Below are 21,536 nucleotides of genomic sequence, written 5' to 3' on the forward strand. Positions count from 1 at the left end.
ATAGAAAGAGTCGGTAAAATCCCCAGATATCTGAGTCACACGTTGACAACTTGTATATCTTATGTAACCTACCTAACTCAATGTTCTTGACTTAGATATTTTGTTCTAACTGACAATAAACGGCTCCTCTCATCTCTCATGTCAAATAACTTTATTATATCTTTGGATTGAATGTAGGTGTAGGGCAAAGATAAAATACATATGTAATATAGTCACAACGTGGTATAGTCTTGTACTTTGCTCGCGGGTCTCTCAATTTTCATGATTTTCATTGGTCCCATGGGTAGCATTTCATTCTGTAAGATTATCTTCATGCCTTTTCGTCATTCCAGATCATAAGGCCAGGCACACCCATTATATATCTACTGAGCTGTTAGATTTATTAACCCTGTCTAAATTATAAAACAAGAGGAAGCTGCAACTTACTAGCTTGCTTGAAGGCTAGTTGTGGGGTTCTTTGCTCGAGTTGAACGCACTTTGCAAATCGCCTGAAAGTTTAAGGTCGTTCAAACATGTTCGGGCAATAAACTCTACACATTTGACGCATTCGTGCAAATTTTGAACTTTATCTTAAACAGCTTAAAGTTTATTTTGAAGTGAATAACTTTGAGATAGGAAATTTAGAAAGTAACTGTTCGATATGCAATTCCAATATACTATATGGCAGCTTTAGTTTTATAGTGCAGTTCAGTGCGATGTATTGTGCAGTGTTCCAGTTCATGCTATGGTCGTCTTTGAACTTTTATTATTGACATTAACGTTTAGTTTTAAATGCTAAATTCTTTACATAAATGTCAGTTAAGTCAAAATATATAGGTCACATTTTTATTATATTTACTTTGAACCCTTTTTAGGGTTCCGTACCTCAAAAGGAAAAAACGGAACCCTCATACTCTTATAGGGTCACTCGCGCGTCTGTCTGTCCGTCTGTCACAGCCTATCTTCTTCAGTTGAAATATGTAAGTTTATGACCTAAAGACGGACATGTAATAAACGTAAACAATAGGTACACATAATAGTTCTTTACCTATTCGCTAGGTTAAATCGTTAAATTAAAACGTTAAATCTTATGGAGTAAAATTAGTTCAAGCGGCTGCCGCTAGTACTAATGTCAGACATTCCTTAAGATTACCTGTGTTTGTGAAGATCAGCGCCACTTCCCCCTCCACCGACTGCGCGCCTTGCCAATAGATGACAGGAAAACCTATTACAAATGTGCAGGCAAGCGTGAGTCGGACTTAATGTACGGAACCCTTGGAACGCGAGTCCGACTCGCACTTGACCGGTTTTTTAAAGTTTTTACCTATTTATTTTCACGCAATATTTAATATGTAATATGTATTATATTTTGGAAAACCCAAATTTAATAGGTTTCAAGGTGAATCGGCGGAGTATTTCAAGAAAGTGCCACAGTCATAAAGGATGTTGTTTTAATTTCTTTTAGTAACTCGCGAAACTTTGAAGTAGTGATAAATTACCTTCATGCAATTAATCATTCATTAAAAACAATATCAAATTTAAAATATAAGTTTTGGGAATTCTGTACTTTTATTTATTGAAATTCATATAGTTTCATACATGTAAATGTCAATAAGTCATAAGTGCTTATCTATAATGTACCCTAAATACGATACCGAGTTTTGGAAAAAGGAACATTTTTCTTTTTGTAACACTCTTCTAATCTGCGAAACACCTCATGCAGTTTATTTACATGTTCACTTTTGTTTTTCCCAGTTACCAGGATGTCGTCCAAATAAACAAGAACCCCATCTAAACCTGTCCTTGTACACTGACCACTAGACTAGGAATCCTTTAGACGGAGTTTACAGCAATTATTTCATGAAACCGATGCTGCCAAAAATACTGGGGTGCGGGGGACGAGGTGAGCGAGTCCCGTGCCGTGATTGGTCCGTTCAAAGACACGGACGTCACACAAAGACACTTTGACTCGAAGATGGAGTAAAACTACCGTATATTTGTGGCAGAGGGGGTAGCGTTACTATGCTCAGTCTAGAGGATGTCTTGTCTGTGTCAATAAGTAAAAACCTTGTCTGGCTTGAAAATCTAACGACCCTATTGACATTGATTGAATTCAAGTTTAAGTCATTTTTCTCCGCCGCGCCGCCGCCGCTCGGCTTCGACAGATATTTCAGGATAAGTAAAAAACAAACACAAAGACTCATACAGTACCTACAGTTTACATAAACGACACAATAATGTTTTAGTATTTTATTCACGTATTTGTTTTCAAGTTTTTCCAAATCTTACATTATGATCGTTGTTTTTTAACACATCATGCGGTGGTGGGCTCTTTAAACTTTTCATCTGATACGGGGTGCTGCAGGATTTTAAACATATTTAGTAATAATCTAACCTCCTACTCCTATCGGCTTGGAGATTATACGTTGTACCCAGGTAATATTCGTTTGTTGGAGTTGTTTCCCTCGCGGGTATACTGAGCCCAGACGTTGACTTTAACAGAGAAATATTGGCTTCGACATCGCAAATAACCGTGCAGGTGTTTGCGGAACGTGTAGATATATATGATATTTATTATTTAATGGAACAAATTGTTCCGTAAAATATAGAAGGTTTGATTATATCTACACTTATTGTTATATTAAATAAATATAGCGAATATTGAAATTGTAGCTATTTTCAATGCCTAATCTTATTCAGAATCGACGACTCTTGATAAAAATACCCATTAAATTACCTATATCACTCACTTATTTTAGGAAGACCTCGCTCATAAAACAGTTCGATACTGAATTCATTTTTGGGTTCCAAGACACTTTTAAATGTTGTTAAGATTGTCCCAAAACCGGGTCTAAAGGAAAAAACCCGGGGTATCATATATCTAGTTTCCGGTCCGTCTCATGCATCCTTTCATAGCATCTGACCTGTCATGTCACGTCACGTCATATCAACGCCACGCTAATTTATGGGACACTGGACCGGCCGGACTAGGGGGTTCCGTGCTTCGTGTATTTTGGTGTACATGTATATAAAGAGATAAAGCGTCTTAATAGTGAAGTGTCTTATTATAGTAGTTGCAGGGACCAGTGTAAAATGACTCGGAAAATTGTATTAAGCAGCTGTTTTGTTTTTAGCATGTGGCGCTCCTGTCCTGGTTTTTGTACGATTTTTCAATGAATTTCAATGAATCAATTAATATTTTGCATGAAATTCTCAATCTTCTTCGAAATGGGCCCCACAGTCATCCGACTTGGTAATTGACTTTTTTCTACATCTCTATCAAACTCATTGAAGTTCGAAGTTCTGAGACAACATCGTTTATTGGAAATCTTTTAACCGCGACATGGATTTAAAAAGTTTTAACATGTGCTAGAAAGCGTCCATTCAGGTATTTTAAGTAGGTACCTACACCTACATACCTACATTTGAACATGAACCTGAATTTGGAACACTAATAATTTATTAGTTAACAAGAAAAAAAATCTTTCAGTGTAGTTAATATTAGGCTTTACCGTGCCTGCAATGAGCTTTGAAGCTTATAGTTTACTTATTATAATTAATAGCCTCCGTCCAAGCTAAGTTTGCACCGATTGGCTGTGAGAATAAATACATTGGTAGGTATACCTACTCTTATTCCATAGGAACGCCATACTTGACGTACTCGCAGCACTAGGAGTCTAGGAATGAATACTTATTCATACAATTTTACAAGCCTCAATTAGTCAATGTATGTTTTATCTCTTTCTGACAAGTGCGTGTATGTCAAAATGACATAGACGTATGTTAATCATGACTATCGTGTTTTGTTCGATGCCTATCGTGTATAATACGAGATGCGCAAACGTTTGGCGCAATGACGTCTATGTGTGTAATAATGTCAATAACGTGTTTAACCATTTATTTGTTTTTAATTTAAATAAAACAATTTTTTTGGTCTTTGATTGCGTCAGCTGTATCGTCAACAGAATTTTAACTACGTATCAATGGTTTAGTGCAAAAACTAATATTAGGTATAACTGTTTATTACGACCGTCATATGTTATTAGTTTATTAGGTTATTGACTTCGACAAAACATTATTTAGATTGAACTTATAGGTATCGGTTTTTAAGTAGGCATAGTTACTTCTAATTGGAATATTAATTGAGACCGGTATGTAGGTAACTGTTAAATTGCGAATTCATTCGTTGTATTGTATGCAAGTTATTAAATAAGTTAAAACTTAGGAATTAAGGTAAGTATAGATAATTTTAATAAAATTATGACAAAATAATATTACAATCCATTACATTAACTAAGCTTTAGTAAAATGCAAGTTATTTAAAATGAGTATAAATAAATAAATATTATAAATACTTAAATACATAGAAAACAACCATGACTCAGGAACAAATATCTGTGTTATCTTATCTATTCGCATCGCACAAATAAATGCCCTTACTGGGATTCGAACCCAGGACCGCGGCTTCACAGGCAGGGTCACTACCCACTAGGCCAGACCGGTCGTCAAATAAGAAGTATAGATGTATACTTCTTTTTTTTTCTTAAAGTAAAACCTATAGCGCAAGGTCTCTTTATTTTACTGAGGAAAGAGCGCTCGCTTCTTTTTACATTTAGACATTAGATACCTACTTACCTGTAAGATAATAATACGTTGCTAGTGCACCGTTTGCAACGAAATTGCAGCACAATAGCGAATGCTTGAGAAAATACGTTCGGTTTCACGCGGGGCGCGCGGGGGGCAATTTCCACTTTATATTGTAAAGGATAAAGCCAGCTGGCCACTCGTACACTGTACCCGCCGCATAGTCGATCATTTCATTCACAGTTCGTGGCATTACGCTTACTTACTACTATCGTCGCGATCGGAAGGAAATAAATTAAAAAGTTTCGTGCTCATCCTTTAAATTTGAAATTGGAACGTTGGATTATCTTGTGGTATCATTTCAAACTTCAAACGTTTTTTCTCGTCTAAATAGAAGTTTCATAGTGATTGTGACCAGTGTGCCATGCTTGTATAGTGCAGTGCCCTTTCACGTTCCGTTTCTCTCTGCTTGAGCTTAAAAGCTGAAGCCATGTCTCTGCTATGGATGAGCGCATTTAATCTAGGATTAACAGTTGGTGCAACTTATGCAGTTGTTAAAGCGTGAGTATCTTTATTTTTTACTATTTTAGCGGCTATATTTTTGAGCATAATTTTTGCTTGTCTAATGAAGCGCAGCAGCACGCAGGCAAGTGAACTTCCAAATACAACTCTTTATTTCATACCTCAATACAGAAAATACAGTAACTCAAGTAGAGGTAAACAATAGGCGTTCATATGGCCAAAAAGGGATCTCTACTAGGTACTAACTAGGGCCTAAGACCAAGTAGAGCCTTTAAAAATATTATATTAGCTATTTGCATCATGCTGTTGCCTTGTGCGTCCATCTTTGACCCCGGAACCCTGACCAGTGTTGATGAGTATGCTCCCAAATATTGTCAACACTGGATTTTACGCAATCGTTGTGCATTCAGTTGACGTGGAACAGTTTTATCTCGCATGACTAATAGTAAATGAACTTTATTGATTTATTTTAGTAACATAGGTTAGAAGTTATTGTACATTAAAAAAAATAATAAACTAATTTATCTAAATAAAACTAAACTTTAATACTTAATAAAATGAAAATAAATCCAAGAAATTGGGCCACTTTGACATGGTGCCGAGGACGCTGGCAGCATTTCTTCGCTGTATTGCGGGGCTAATACGCTGCGCGAGAAAGCTGCCAGCTCTTCGGTCACCAGTGAGGTCGATCAGTCTTTTCGACAGGTCTTTAAAAAGTTGTAGGGCATTAGGACCCCACGGGCCAAGGGTCTCAACCCAAGGCGTAAAAATATACTCGGGGCCGAGACTCCTGTACTTATGAATTAGTTATTATTCCAATTTATTTATTATTTATAGGGAGGGGTATTAGGGGTAAGTATTTAATAAGTTTCGTATTGGTACTAGGGCTCCCGGTATCCGTGTTACACGCCGAAACGAATACCCGTGTTCTTAAGCCCGGCGGTGCTAAGAACACGGTTTACACGGAACCGCCGGGATCCGGATACGTCTCCAATAAACGTTCCCAAGACACGTTTCTCAGATACGTATCTCCGTTTACACGGGTACTTAACACCGGCCCGAACGGATCCGAAACAGGTTGACCCAATCAATGCTCTAGGTCTGGGTATGTAAGGTCTAATATTGAATGTTGACTTCAGATGAACTCGTTTGGCGTACGTTTTTTTTTAATTATTTATAACTGTGTTGATATAACATATTTAGCCAACTATACAATATATTAATCGAAGTAGGTGTCCCTATCCTATATTGTCTACTATTTTTAATTTTAAACCTACTCGTCCCTAGTTTAAATTAAAACCTTCATTTTTTTACTAATATTGCTTTTAAGCTAACATATTCAGTATTAATTACATAATTAATATAATTATATTTCAATCAAAGAAATACATTTAATACATGTATAATTGTGTAAGTAATATAGTTTCGTCAAGAATAGATGTGCAGACAAATACTACCTATATTAGTTAAAAATAACAGTTAAGAAAATAAGTATGAATTACTTTGTGGTTATTTCTTCTTGCAACGGGCGACCCCCGCGCGGGCAGCTTTCTCGCGCAGAGAATTGCAATCACAATCCAGCGCGGGAACGCTGCCTGCGTATTGGGCAAATGGGCACCCTCCCGAGGGCACCAAATCTTATTATTATCAATTTACTGCTGAGCAAAAACAGCAAATCTGCCAACGACGCAAAAAAAAGTACACACAAGCGGCATTCGAAACACAGGAGTTCACGCGAGAACCTTAAAAAGAAACCCATGCTACCTTGGTTACCTAGCGATTATATTGTTAAGAACATTAAGATAGATCTCAAAATTGCTAATCATTCATGTTCACTTGGGTCACTTTCACACGAATGTTCAGGTAATAAATGCCGGCCGCTGGTGTTCCATTCATTAGAACGTGTTGTTTTCCAATACCCTTTTGTCTGATATCGCCGAAAACAAGTAGGTTCCCAAACCATTATCAGAACTGCCACAACCAATTATAAGCTTTATGTCGGTGTAATAAGGTGAACACGTCTACACAAGAAATTGTAACAAATGCAGCGGTAGATACAAATGATTATTTATACATTTTTACATGGTTTGCTATAATACTTAATATGCCTGGCTTACGTATGTTAAAAAATAATACGATTAAAAAATATACATTTCTTATTGGCAGAATATTTATTCGATAAGATATACCTATTCGAGAAAACTCACACATACATTGTAGGTAATATCAGTAATATGATTGACAATTGATTGAATTTTAATTATAATTATACTTATAGGACTTATATCTACAGATTATTAAAAATATAAGAACTGTTTAATAATGTGCAATTGGTAAGAATATTGTATGTATTTCCAGATCATGCATGGCCAGTTTTTATCGTACAGTCTTCTCTTTATACTCTTTATTGCTTTTATTTTTTATTACTAGCACTTTATATTTATTGCTATCAAGTTATATAATAAACCATAAAGTATTAGTATTTGAAGTCTTGTATAAAATACTATTTTGATAGTAGCATGTAGGTATACCTACTGTATTTCTAATTTTCTACTCGTATTGCAACATTGCAAGCAAAAACTACCTGCTCAGAAAAGGGGTTACCGTTTATTGAATTTCGACTCTATGAACCACGAAATAAGGTTAAATATGACAGAAACACCTCATGAATCTTTTGTCTATTCATTTGTAGCTCTTAAGTACCTACGCCGGTTCGTTCCTTCGCTACTCGTCAAGGACGTCTCCGGAGCCACGGGTAAATAAGATCCGTTTCTTCGAATACCCGTATATCCGTGGGAACGGATCTTAATTACACGTTTCTTAATTACACGTGCGGAACGGGCCAGAAAACCGTGTACGTGTTATTCGGAAACGGGTATTCGAAACGTGTAAACGAAACACGGACTCGACCGCGAGCCCTAATTGGTACCTACTTTAAAATCGTAAATGGAGAAATAAAAGTAGGTACCCTTTTACATTTGCGTAGTTTAGTCATTAATTTTAACAATGTTCAATTAAATTGGCCTGGGAATTTTATCGCTTTTAATTAGGTAAGTACCGCGATAAAACGATTTTTTTAATTAATTAGTGATAATTAACCTTTGTTGTCTCAATTTGTTATTTGGATTTTTATAAGATTATTAATATGCAAATATTATATGTATTCAATGTTTCCTTTGGAATTAATACTCGAATGTCTAGTTGTTCAGACTTAATATAAAACTCTCAAGTTTTACGATTCACAAGTTTCAACACCAACATTGAGATACGGTTCAACTGAAGTCGTTGGATGCAAATTTAATAAAAGACGGGTTCTCAAACTAAACTAATTTTCTTGTGGTACCTAATGGTAAATACGGGTGTTACATTTAATTGTGGCAACATTGTACCTTGGCGTACCTACGTGGTAATCTTAGCCTCAAGGATTTTGCGGCAGTTGCGGCTAACCTAACATTCTATACCTAACTACAGTTCACCTAGAGACTGTTATGTTAAATCAGAGTAAATGTCACAAAAACTGGACGTTAAGATGCTTAAAAAGTTTAAGGATACCATTTGGCTCTTGTTAGCTATTTATATTTAATCGTGTAGGTATCAGTTGAACGTCTAAAACCCAGAATATCCTATTGTTGACAACCCAGGACAGACCGGCCTGGCGCAAACGCACAAGAAGGCCCGACCCCAAATGAAGTTGATATTAAAGGCAGGAAGAAGTAGGTATCAGTTGAAAATGTCCACTGCTGATTGCATTACACTTGACATTAACATAACATTAAATAATTCGTGCCTGGCTATGATTATAACAGTAGGTAGTTTATGAGTTGTTAGACAATATAATACACAAACGTATTATACAGGTTGCTTCATGTAACAAGAGCAATAAATTAAACTAAAGGCTGTACTCCTCAAACTGACCAACATTTGTTCAGCAACTTTTAAAAATTATGAATCCTTTAGATTTCCTCTTTTTCATACAAAATAAATATTGCCTTCAATGTACGCTGACATCAGTGTATTTGACGTTGCTTGTCACGCTTTAAACATAACAAAATTTGCAATACATTGCGCCTTAGAATAAACTTTAAAGTGTAATAAAAATCAAAACATGAGTTATTTTCAAAAGTTACTGGACAAATGTTGGTCAGTTTGAGGAGTACAGCCTACACTACAGTTTAATTTATTGCTCCTGTTACAGGAAACACCCTGTATATTTATTGCAGACTATACTAGCATAACTAGCATACCGTACAACAATAACAAACTTACGAGTGTAAACGGATGCGCATTGTTTCTAATTTCATACAAGCTTTAGTTTTTTTTGCAATTGCGTTGTATAACCGTGGTTAGTCGAGTCGAGGCTTTAACGAACTTACTTTTGCGATTTTCATTTATTCCTGTCTCTTTACTCGCAGGATGTATGTTTTCTTTTTAATCATATGTAGGTCCGTTCATTTCGTGTGGTATGTTTTTGGTGTACCTAAAGCTACAATACGTCAAAAACATTCAACTCTTTACTCACTTTATTGTTCTTTAACGACTTACGTGTTTATTTCAATTTAAATATCAATTGGACGAAAACGTATTGCAAGTAGCCCTAGCTAAGAGTATTTTAGCAAACTTAGCAGCTTTTCACTTTAACTAATACCATCAGCCACTCTCTCAATTTCGATGTCACAATCTGTAGGCCTCAAGCAAAATTATTTAGCAAGCAGAAATTGTGTTATTCGGCGCCGTCCAATACAATTAGGTATTCGAGTTGATTACATTTAAGTGCCGATTTTAAAACATAATTTTTCGGTTTGTAAAATCCTTTTTCCATATACGCAACTTGTCTGTAACTGCATCTACACTGCAACTCTCCTACATTTAATGATCTCGTTAAAAATTGTCAAAGACAATCTTTTATTTTATACATCCGTTTAAATTAAAAGGCGTGTCTTTGAGAAGTTGTCCGTTTTAATTCCGTGTTACCTAGTTGAAGGTGACATGTGTACTGTATGTTACCTACTCCTTATCGTTTAGACACCTTATAACGTTAACTCTCTCAAGAAAATTAAGATTAGAAATGTAATTCTGTTTTTTCCACTGAAACATTTGTTTGGCGAAAACATGGACATGGGATTACCCTTATCGATTAACACCCAATTGAACTTTTTTGCTAAACAGTTAAACACTATACTGTCCCATGTCAGAAGAACAGATATTTAAAATCTTATCTGATTATTTTTGTTGTATTAGGTCTTCTTTTTATCTAAAGTAACCTAAACCAGTTTGTAGAGTACCTAGTTGCGCGGTGGTTTTTGGTCTAAATCTGGAATAAGTATACTTAATTTAACCTAAATAACCAAATATTTCACCAGTCCGTGTTTAATTCGCATAATTAACTTTCAGTTAGCAATTGGAACTAAACATCTAGCCCATAAAAGCTTAATCATACAATCGCAATCTTTGATAAAGATAAATATCGCTGTCGATTTTGACATCAATTGAATACGGTAGGAAGAATCTAATGAGATTAATTAGCCGCATTGCCATTGATAATTAAACTAATAGTATAAAGGTGAGTCACTTGGTTGCGTTCTTGGCTTTGTAACTGTTTACCGGAGCTATTAAGGTCGCGCTGAGCTTGTGTCAAGTTCAAGGTTTGGGCACTCGCATTTATTGAGGTTTTGGGTAATAATATAACTCGTAAAGCATCGAAATTCACGTTTGGATTTCAGACTGTATGAATTAATCTGAATTTGAAACTGATGTCTCTTTTCAGGCAATTTCGATAGAAATAAAAGATAGCACCAAGGTTGGTTTCGCACTATTTAATATTTTCACTATATTATATTTTAAAAAGGTAACGAACGTGTAACGACAGGATTGACAGGAACAATATCTTGCTTCCTAATACGTGCTAGTTCTATTACTATTTTAGAGACGAAATGTGTGAGTGTGTTATTGATTATATTTGCCATTTATGAAATAGATAAGCCATGAAGCTTTTAAGGAATAAGGATGCAAACGAATGGTTTTATAATTTCCTAACATTTATAGATATATAATAACGTAAAAACAGACCTAGCAAAACCTGTCTTAAGCCGTTTTTGTGAGAAGTGTTTGCTTATGGCTTATGGACTTGTGTTATTAGCTGCGCATTTAACATTGCCTGGAAATTCTACATGGGAGCCGGGGGCTTAATGTAACAGGGGTAAGTAGTAACGCTCAATTTAGACGGGGAATTAAAAACATTTTAATTATTTTTTTGCTGAATGATTTTCTTTTAACTCGAGGAATAACGTAAACACCGCCATTGCCCCGCCAGCTTCGATCAACATGGAAGGGATGCGGCATTCGCACTATTTCCCCTCTGCCTAGGTACAAGATCACTAGTTGCGCTCGGATTTTGAACCAGGGATGTTGCGAACATCCGCATCCGCATCCGCAACCGCGGAACTTCCGCATTATTTTCAACATCCGCATCCGCATCCGCATCCGCATGAAATCGATGCGGAGCTTATGCGGATGCGGATGTCGAACAAGTCGGCCCAGGAACGTTTTAGCGGCGGCGTAAGTGCTATGTAATTTCGTCATTACCTATAACGAAATCGTCTAGATCCAGAAAAGTCGGCCAAGTTACTGTTTATTAAATATGACGCACCTATATTCTTGCTCAAATACTAAACGTTACGTTTTTTTTAATAAAAAAATACTAAAAATGTAATATTTGACATTTTCTAAGTACCTAATCTTGACATCCGCATCCGCATCCGCATCCGCGGATGTGAGCCTTTAAATATCCGCATCCGCATCCGCATCCGCGGATGTCAAAAAATCTGCATCCGCAACATCCCTGTTTTGAACTAGACCGAGTCCAGACGCGCGAGTGAACACAGCAGCAGAAAGAAAAATGTCTAATTGCTCGGTTTTTTGTTGTAAAAAGAGGTCGGGGACATCAAATTTACAAAAAGAAGGTGTTATATTTCACATGTAATATTTTTTTTAAGTACATGTCATACTTTAATTACATTTAAACACAATTATTATATTTTAGTCTCATGTAATTGCTGGATTTATCGATTTTGCTCGCCCAGTACAAATTGCGGATCGGTCGAGCGTCAAATCCGACTTCTCATCTCTCAGAAAACAATAAAATTCTTTGACGAAAATGTGTTAGTGTGCGTGTTGTGACACTTGTCATTCGTCCGTACACAAAAACAGATCGAGGTGTGGAAGATTTGTCTGTGTAGGGTGTCATTTTCTGTTTTGTGTCGTCATTACAGATTGGATTTTGTATGTAAGTGTGTGAGAAGTGCGACTGTGTGCACGTATCTCCCGCGAAAAGTGGTAGAATGATTTGAATGTCAAGATATCGTTTGGGTCTATCCCTTCCGACGTGTCGGAAGCCCGTGTTCGAATCGAAGCCCGCCAGACATCGAAGCGAGTGGATGTGCATACGAGCTCTGTTTCGACCAGGTATTGAAAATTGAAAAATTGAAAAATACGGGGTACCTAAGTTGTATAACAACTGCCAGTTTCTCAAAAAGTGTCTGGTGTAAAACATTTAAAATTATTTTGTAATCGGAATTAGTGCTTAGATAAATACTTTACAAACCCTCATACTCAGAATCATAAAATTATACATATTTTAGACAATACAGGCCTTTTTCCTACAACTGTTACAACAAGCCCCAATTACGGGGTAAGTTGTAACAACTCCCAGTTTTTCAAAAAGTGTCTGGTGTAAAAGATGCGTAAACATTTAAAATTATTTTGTAATCGGAATTAGTGCTTAGATAAATACTTTACAAACCCTCATACTCTGCAGTATCATAAAATTATACATATTTTAGACAATACAGGCCTTTTTCCTAAAACTGATACAACAAGCCCCCCGCTCCCCTACCTATTGACATTAAAGCATTCTTCACATCTAGAAATAATTTTAGGTTTAGTTTATTTCATAGGATCAAGTATAATGTACCAATTAACAATCTAATGCTATGAGACTAATAATTATATAGTTAAAAAAACAGCAGCGCAGCAGCAAAACCAAGTAATAGCATTTTTCCTCTTACCATTTTATTCCTTTGGCTAGTTTGAAGATTGACTTGGTCCGTAATAAAGTTGCGGGTATAATGTCGATAATAGCCGCTGGTAGCTTTTTAACGACCTCTGAGCTTGCTTTAGTGTAAATATATATTTATTTCATGCTTTCTTGGTCGCGCCGATGCAATGGTATTAGGGTAAATGTCTCCCTCTCGTAAATTTATTGACGATGCAATCTCCTAAACTAATTCACATGAACATTAACTATTTATGTAGGAAAAACGTATAGAGCGAATGTTTTCGTGTTTTGTGTCTTTTTAGAGCGGCAGAGAGAGAACGAGCTTGGTCCATATATACATTCTTATTCTTTGCTTTTCTTTTGTAAATGCTACCATACCAACCTGAACCAACTTCTTTAAGTGTCAAGCCATTGCATGTGTAGCTTATCCTGAGCACGAGCACTTTTGGTCAAATCGGGTCTTAGGTACAGCGAGCTTAACAATTGCATGGACACATAAATGAAATGCTTTCATAATGTAGCCATGCACTTTTTCAGCTGGGAGTACATAAACTCGTAATGTTAGTAGGCTCCTGTCTGATCTACTTCACGCGAGGGATGCGTGGCTCAGTGGAGTGCACTCACACGAGGCGGTCGCTCAATCCATTTGCACCACTCCGTAACTCTCGCAATCGTGTTCAACTTCCAACCACTGAGCCACAACGGTTCCTTGCATTGGTTACCAAGCTCTCATCTTAATGCATCCAGTATAATATGGTCTATGGTCAATCATTGGTGGTTCTGCGAGTTGATGGATGACAGGCTGTCTAGTACTTGTGTTTAATTTATTATCTCGTTAAATGTTTCATGTGTTTGTATACCTACTGGGTATTTTGTAATGTTTTAATTTCTCGGTGTATTGGCTTGTCTGTAATGCCGTGTAAATATATTGTTAAATAAAATAAAAAAATAAAATAAAAATAAAAATAGTTTTTACGGATATCGAGGCAACATTTAAACTGGTTTGTCTGGCGGTAAGCCATGAAATTCAGTCCTGAGTCCTGATGCATTACCGCAGATTTTTCACGAGAACCTAATGTAGTACGTGAACTACTTTGTTCTCTCACTTGCACTTGGGAAATAAACTAGCTATGCATATCGACTGGCCATAATTTTACTTGACTTAACCTGAAACTGTAAAATCATTCTACATTTTCATAATATAATGAAATATATTAATCATAGTCATATAAGTACAGTTAGTATTCTACGCTTATGCTTTAATTAGGCACACGTCAACTCCTAGGTACGCAGAGCCTGCTATAAAATTAAATACGAGCAATTTTGTTCTGGAATGTTGCCATGGAACACAGGGCTGATACTTTTGTCGCCGTTAAGCACGCACGTCGGGTTACGACCAAACATAAAGTATTGTGTATGACAGCCGTTTATATTAGAGCTGTCTACAGCAGTGTCATGAATCTGATTTACGTTATGAATTTGTTACAATTTACTTAAAATTGCACATTGTCAGTTTATAGCTTACCCTCTTGGGTATTCTTGGCTATTCTTATAGAGCTTTGCTGAATTTTTCGTTAAAGGGGATGTATTGAGTGCATGTATATTATGCCAAGAGGTTATATGTAAATATAAATAATACTTTTGTATTCACCTTAATGATTAATTTAGTCGCATAACTGTTTTAACGACCATTTCTTACTTTTCGTTTTTAATAATTTGTCTCTTGCACAAGTTGCACAACTTGCAGCAAGTTTCATGTTGTAAATATGACATAGCACCTGCTAAATGGCGAAAAATTCCGTTAAATCGCACCGGGCGCGCTCACACGGATTTGCATGGCAAAGCGAAGCGGAGCAGCATGAAAACATTGCACCAGGGTTGACACGACACGTTACATGGCTACCTGTCCCATGTGGCACTTAGATATAAAACGGCCTAACCTACATTACCTGTTAGTTTCAATTTCAGTCTAATATTAAATATAGCACAGTTGGTTATCCTTCCAAACCTTTGTGTGCATTTAAAGCTATTTTTATGCTCTATGCTTTATATTCCAACTAGAGTATGAACATCGATATGTTTATACTTGAGCAATGTTCGATAGGCAATGAATTTATAATTAAACGATGGCGGTTCGTATTGTATGTTTCATAAGCAGAGAACTCACCAGAAGTTTTGGTAAAAAATCTACATGCAAAGTCGTTGGTTTATTTTATTTGTCCTGTCCTGATGTAATTCACTTCTCTCTGAGGTATTTTTAGACATCAATTTTTTTTTTTTTATACCACATAGGTGGCAAACAAGCATACGGGCCGCCTGATGGTAAGCAGTCACCGTAGCCTATGGACGCCTGCAACTCCAGAGGTGTTACATGCGCGTTGCCGACCTTTTTTTAAAAACCTGTACACTCCTTTTTTGAAGAACCCCATATCGTAGACCCTCGGGAAAACCTCGGAAGGGAGCTCATTCCACAGCCGGAGCGTCCGCGGGAGGAAATTCCTCTTAAACCGCACAGTACGCGACCATTTAGGTTCTAGGGTGTGTGGATGAACACCCTGCCGATGGCGAGCGGTGCGGTGATAGAAAGCTGCCGTTGGCATCATGTCAAACAATTCTTCAGAGCACAGCCCATTGTACAAGCGGTAGAACACACATAAGGAGGCAAAGTCTCTCCTCAGACTTAAAGGTTCAATACCGCTTGTGAGTTTGGGATCATCGACGATTCGTACAGCGCGCCTTTGGATTGAGTCGAAGGGTCCAAGCTGGCATCCAGGTGCTCCTGCCCAAAGGTGACAGCAGTACTCCATATGGGGTCTGACTTGCGATTTATAAAGCAGCAGTCTTTGCCCCGGAGTAAAGTATCGCCTCGCTTTATTGAGCACACCGAGTTTTTTCGATGCCAGCTTAGCCTTACCTTCCAGGTGGCTACGGAATTGGACGTCACTGGAGATGTCGACACCAAGGATCCCAATACTCCCTGACATGGTAAGGGCTGTGCCTTGGAACTGTGGGACCACAGTAAATGGGGTTTTCTTAGCGGTGAAGGCGCAAACTTGTGTCTTGGTGGGGTTGAATCGGACTAAATTGTCCCGACCCCACACCGAAACTCTGGATAGAGTGTTCTCAATGTCCGACACAAGCTTTTCACGACTCTCAAGCACCACAGAACGAGGGATGTTGGCACGGCCTGTGTAAAAGGCATCCCCAGTACTGTCGTCCGCATAGCAATGAATGTCGTCGATAGACAACATGTCATTGATGTGCAGCAAGAACAGCGTTGGGGATAGCACAGAACCTTGCGGGACGCCAGCGTTAATGCCCATGCTATCGGAGCAGCTTCCGTCTACTACAGCTCGTATGCGTCTGCCGGACAAAAAGCTAGCGATCCACTTGCACAATCCCTCCGGCAATCCATAACATGGTAACTTCGACAGGAGACCCCGATGCCAGACCCGATCGAATGCCTTCGCTATATCTAGGCTGACTGCCAATGCCTCGCCTTGGAGTATATTGAATTTCATATTGTACACATTAAGATCGCATTACTTTTGTGTTATTGTATTTGTTCCTTGATCCCTATCTCTTTTCTCTTTAGTACAGAAGAGCATACCATTCGATTGTTATCTCGAACAAAATGCGCGCATACTTATTACAATAATGTTTCAAAGGAATCTTTGCATACTGGAATGGGCGAACATATTTAGAGACCGCTTTTATGAATGTCTATATATATTGTCTATACTCATACGCCAAAACACAAAAGTGTACTAGAAAGGTTTTCGTTTCAGTCGTTGTGTTCATTACGTGCGTTTGGTGTGGCAAATTATAATGCGTTAAGATATGAAAACGCGTATTCATGCACTGAAATGAAAACGCGTATTCTTGCACTGAAATGAAAACGCGTATTCTTGCACTGAAATGTTTCAACCTATAAATACATATATAGCCATATGTTGAAATTTTTGTCGTCAATTCCACTCGAGACTCGAGTAGCCATTCGTGTGCATAAAAAGTATGAAAACCAACTGCCTTAAAATGCCTTACATATGTATTTATAGGCGTAACTTTAATTCACCCGTTCACCCGTTTATGACGATTTTTTCATGAGTTTCAATACTTTCAATGACGTGATTTTAACTTGTAATTTTTAACCAAGGAACTATTGCCAATGGTAGTTTAAAGTCGAGCGAAAGTTTTGCACTAGTTTGTGTTAAATGTGATCGTTAAGCAGGAATAAAAGTGCCTGCTACCAGCATGTCACGAACTAAATGTACGAGCTAATTACAAGTTCGTGGTGACTTTTTAAAGACTACGTTTCTTGAAGTTTTTCACATTAAGTAACCAAATTAGGAAGAAAATTGTTTCACTGAAGTTTAATGCTCACTCACGTCAATTTTATTGTAATGAATAGAATCAGGCGTTACTTTGCAGAAATCCATATTATATAATTGATACAAAAAATATTACTTTGCTAATCAGTATCGTTATACCCGTTGGTTAGCATTGATTGACTAGCGCGTTATCTTTTCGTGGATTAATAGCAAAATAATAATTATATTTGTATAAAGAATCTATAGTTTAGCCATCCATTCCCGTCAATAAAAAAAGCTGCAGAGTCAATATACCTATCTAGGGGAAAACCTTCCGCGCCTACATTTCTCAATTAGCACCTTTTAGCGATGAAAATTATACTTATCCATGCCCGGGGGCATTTTTACTATTATTTGTCTTGTAAAAAAAGGCCTTGTGCTGTGTTAAACTGAAACATCATAAATCACTCGGATTTTCCCTAAATTGATACTTTTTCGCTCCCTCGTTATCTAAGCTTCAAGCAGGTTCGGAAATCAACTCTCTGCGGGCGGAGCATTATATATAGCCCTTATTTTCCATGTGAGCTGGCAGTTTTCTGAACGAGAATGAAAAAGAGAGTTTCAAAGCACTTTTTTTAATTGGAAATACGTCATGTCGGTTATGTTACGGTTTGATAATGTATCAGTGCTCATGAACAATTACTTGCTGTATTCAAATTGATTTAGTCTGCACAGAACCAACCGATCAACAAATCCGATCGTGTGTCCATTTTTTTTATTTAAAAAAGAAGTTTTCACTTCAAAATTTTTTGATACAAAACACATCCCGCTGGGGACATTTTTTTGAATGGCGATTAAGTCAGTCATCAAAAAAGGCCTTAAACAGGTGAATTTGTCGGTCAAAACACGGTGGAAAGCAGTTGGATAAGGGCAGCGCGCCACCGGTCCTTGGGAACATTCTTAGAGGAGGCCTATTCAGCACGGTGTCTATATCGGTGGACTTGATTATCACTCTGTTTCTAAACTCAACATCTAACAACAACTTACAACTTTGCCGTTAATGCTGGGAGAAAAACGGAGGTAATAACACACAGACGAGTGTTTTCCGCCTAGTTAGAGATAGTTAATCGCTGTTCCTATCACTCGACGGACGCAGTGATTGTACTGAAACTACGTCAATTTGTCGAGGATAACTTTTATGCAAGTTGAGATATCCGATCCGATATAATATAATATGATTACGAGACGAGCACTACCCCGCTAGTTTTAATAAATATCTTAGTCGCATTTTGAGGATTTTTTACTCTAAGAGTGCAGGTTAGGTATTAAAAATTCGCATTACATCGTATGTATGCCTTTCTGACTTTACCAAAGTCGCATAACCTACATATAAAATAAAAGTCGGATTTAATAATGATTACACTTCGCTAGAGTTATTTGTGGCTGATTACAGTTTTAAGACGAAACAGGAGCTGAGATTTAAATATTTTAGGTAAAACGGCCGCCAGACAAACGGAAGTGGCTCCTAAAACTAGTGCGATAAGGACAAGGCGAAAAATCCTGCGTAAAAATCTCAAAAATCGAGGTTTCGTACTCGACTGTTTCCTCCTCCAAAACTTAACCAATCGTAAACAAATTTGGAAATCTAAATGATTATGAAATTATCTGTGTCGGACCGTTTTGCTTTTTTGGCTAATTGATATCAGTTTTGTATACGACGCCTCTCATTGCGGCATAGTCAATTAGGCCATTTTGGCCATTTTTGAAGGGCTCTAGCGCCTTAAAAAACAAAAATATCAAAAAAGGCAAAACGGTCCGACACAGATATTGGCAATAATAATCTGTGTTGAAAAAAACATTGCTCTAGCTTCAAAACCCACGGAGGAAACAGTCGAGTACGTTTGTATGGAGAAATGACCACTCCTGTTGGCTCTTAAAGAAAGTTTGATAAAAGTAAAGCTCAATTTTTAAACGACTATTTGTACCGATTTCAAACGAAATCGTTATTGTAGTCGATTCTCGATAAAGCGGTAGCCATAAAAATTCAATTACCATTAAACCTTATCAGTAATCGATAATATAGTACAGTTTGTCTGAAAACATGACATGTATTGTATTTAGACGTTTTAAAACTTTTATATATATGTGATCCTTGTAAGCCTTAAAAGTAACTTCTACCATTTTCCGGAGTCGTTCCTCAATTTCCACAATCTCTGGTAAAGTCGTCAATCATTTTAGTCCGGGTTCGGGTTTAGCTGTAACGTTAGGTATAGGTATAATTTGTTGTCTATAACTTTCTAATTAAGAACTATTACACCAAACTTACTAAGAAGTATTAGAAACTCATCTATTACCTAACCAGTACCAATAGACCGCCTTATAAATTAAATTGTATGATGAGATCCATGAAAACCTGTATAAATAGTCCTATATTTAAAATAATTCACCCTTGTACTGTATTAAATTTTATTCCATTGAAAAACCTCAGTAGAAAAGATTGTTCTACAGTGTGTTCGATAATAGAGTAGATTCTACGGACTATTCCTTATAGATATAGACACCTCGATCATTAATCATTACCACCCGGTAGTTTACAAAATTCAAGGGGTATAATAATAGCACGCAGACAGATAGATAATTATACGCGCCAAAAACATAATCCGGTGTTTTATGGTCTGTAGTCTGATAAAAAGTATAGTAGTAGGGGAGTAAAATATTGGAATTCTTGCTGCTACCACATCGTTGGAGGATTAGTAGTTGTCAGAACTGTTCGTTTATATATGTCACCGTAAAATTGTAAACACTCGTCATATTATAATCTCGCTAGTTACATTATAAACTGACGGTAGGGAGATTATAATCTAACCTAACCTAACCTACGTTAGATTATAAACTAACGGGTTCACAATCTTACGGTGTCATATATACATAACAGACTGTCGCTGTATGGCTAATATGGAAAAGATAATTAGGAAGGCAAATCTTACTTCCCTGTCGTTCTGTTCGTACCGTCAATTGGTGGTTAACTATTCATTAACTCCTTCGTTGACATTGGCTCTATTAGATACAATCACTGTTACGTATTCCGGGACATATAGTTGCATGTCACTGCGAAGCGGAATATCAGAATGATGGCTGCAACGTTTTCATTAAGTATTAGACAATGGCCACCGCAGGCCGACGTCCGTTGATAGCTCTGAACATAACGAGCGATATGTTAAACCACAGTTAACATAGGCAGATTATTAATCTGCGATCTTTTTTTGTACCTTTAAACTTTATAAAAGTTAGTATGAAATAATATTGGTTTCGCTTGCACGCGTCATATAAATGTAATTATTGTTGTATAACATTCGTTTGAACAAGTGGTCTTATACGAAGATTTGGATTTGGCTCATTTGTGAAAAATACCATTAACCCATAGCATTTAAATCATGGCCGCTCTGTGGCACTGGTACCTAATATTTACCTGAAATATCCTGAAACCATCACGCTACCCTACCGTATCTTACAATTTTATACTATTAACTATAATTCTCGCTCAAAAAATTATATGATTTTGTTGTTACCTGTGCGATGATTTATTTATAATAGGTATATCCCCAAACCCTTGAGTAGAATATAATAATTGTTCTGCGTATGTCAGCAGGTTTTCTATAAACCTCAACTCCTCCTTTCCATACTCATCAAGTCGTGTCAGAAGTGAACAATTTTTCAACGCTGGAACATGTTCCAGCGGCTGTCAGATCCGCCTCTGCGGCATTGCTCATAATTAGTTCCTCCATCTCATATATTCACTGCAAAGTAATTACTAAATTGAATTAATATAACGAATTTACCGGGATTCAAGCCATTTAGTGTTACGTATTTAACGTGACGTTCTCTACATTAGTGACACCATTAATCCTATTTAGATTGAATGGCTTCTGCGATAGGCTTGTCGCTTTCAGCATTTGTTGAATGTGAAATACGCTATTTGACTAAATGGCGGTGGTGGAATGTCAAGCCTATGAGTAGGAAAGCTGGAAATAATATGACCTCCTTTTCCTTCCACAGCTGTAAATACTTAACGTCTCAGCTAGCTAAGA

At 37.0% G+C, this 21,536-nt stretch overlaps 1 protein-coding gene across 3 annotated transcripts in view; it reads left to right on the top strand.

The window, feature by feature from the left end:
* The window catches only part of LOC134656893 (flotillin-2), a 384,591-nt gene that overhangs the window by 344,122 nt on the left and 18,933 nt on the right, over positions 1-21,536 (top strand). Inside the window, exon 1 of one of the 3 annotated variants that reach the window (XM_063512439.1) lies at positions 4,762-5,124. The exons of the other annotated variants lie outside the window; for them this stretch is intronic. Within the exon in view, the coding sequence (XP_063368509.1) occupies positions 5,109-5,124 (16 nt within the window). The 5' untranslated portion in view covers positions 4,762-5,108. Of the gene's footprint in view, positions 1-4,761; positions 5,125-21,536 lie in introns of those variants that run through there. 3 annotated transcript variants of the gene reach the window in all.

Source organism: Cydia amplana, chromosome 19 (genome assembly GCF_948474715.1).
Source record: "Cydia amplana chromosome 19, ilCydAmpl1.1, whole genome shotgun sequence".
In the NCBI taxonomy this organism is placed as follows: domain Eukaryota; kingdom Metazoa; phylum Arthropoda; class Insecta; order Lepidoptera; family Tortricidae; genus Cydia; species Cydia amplana.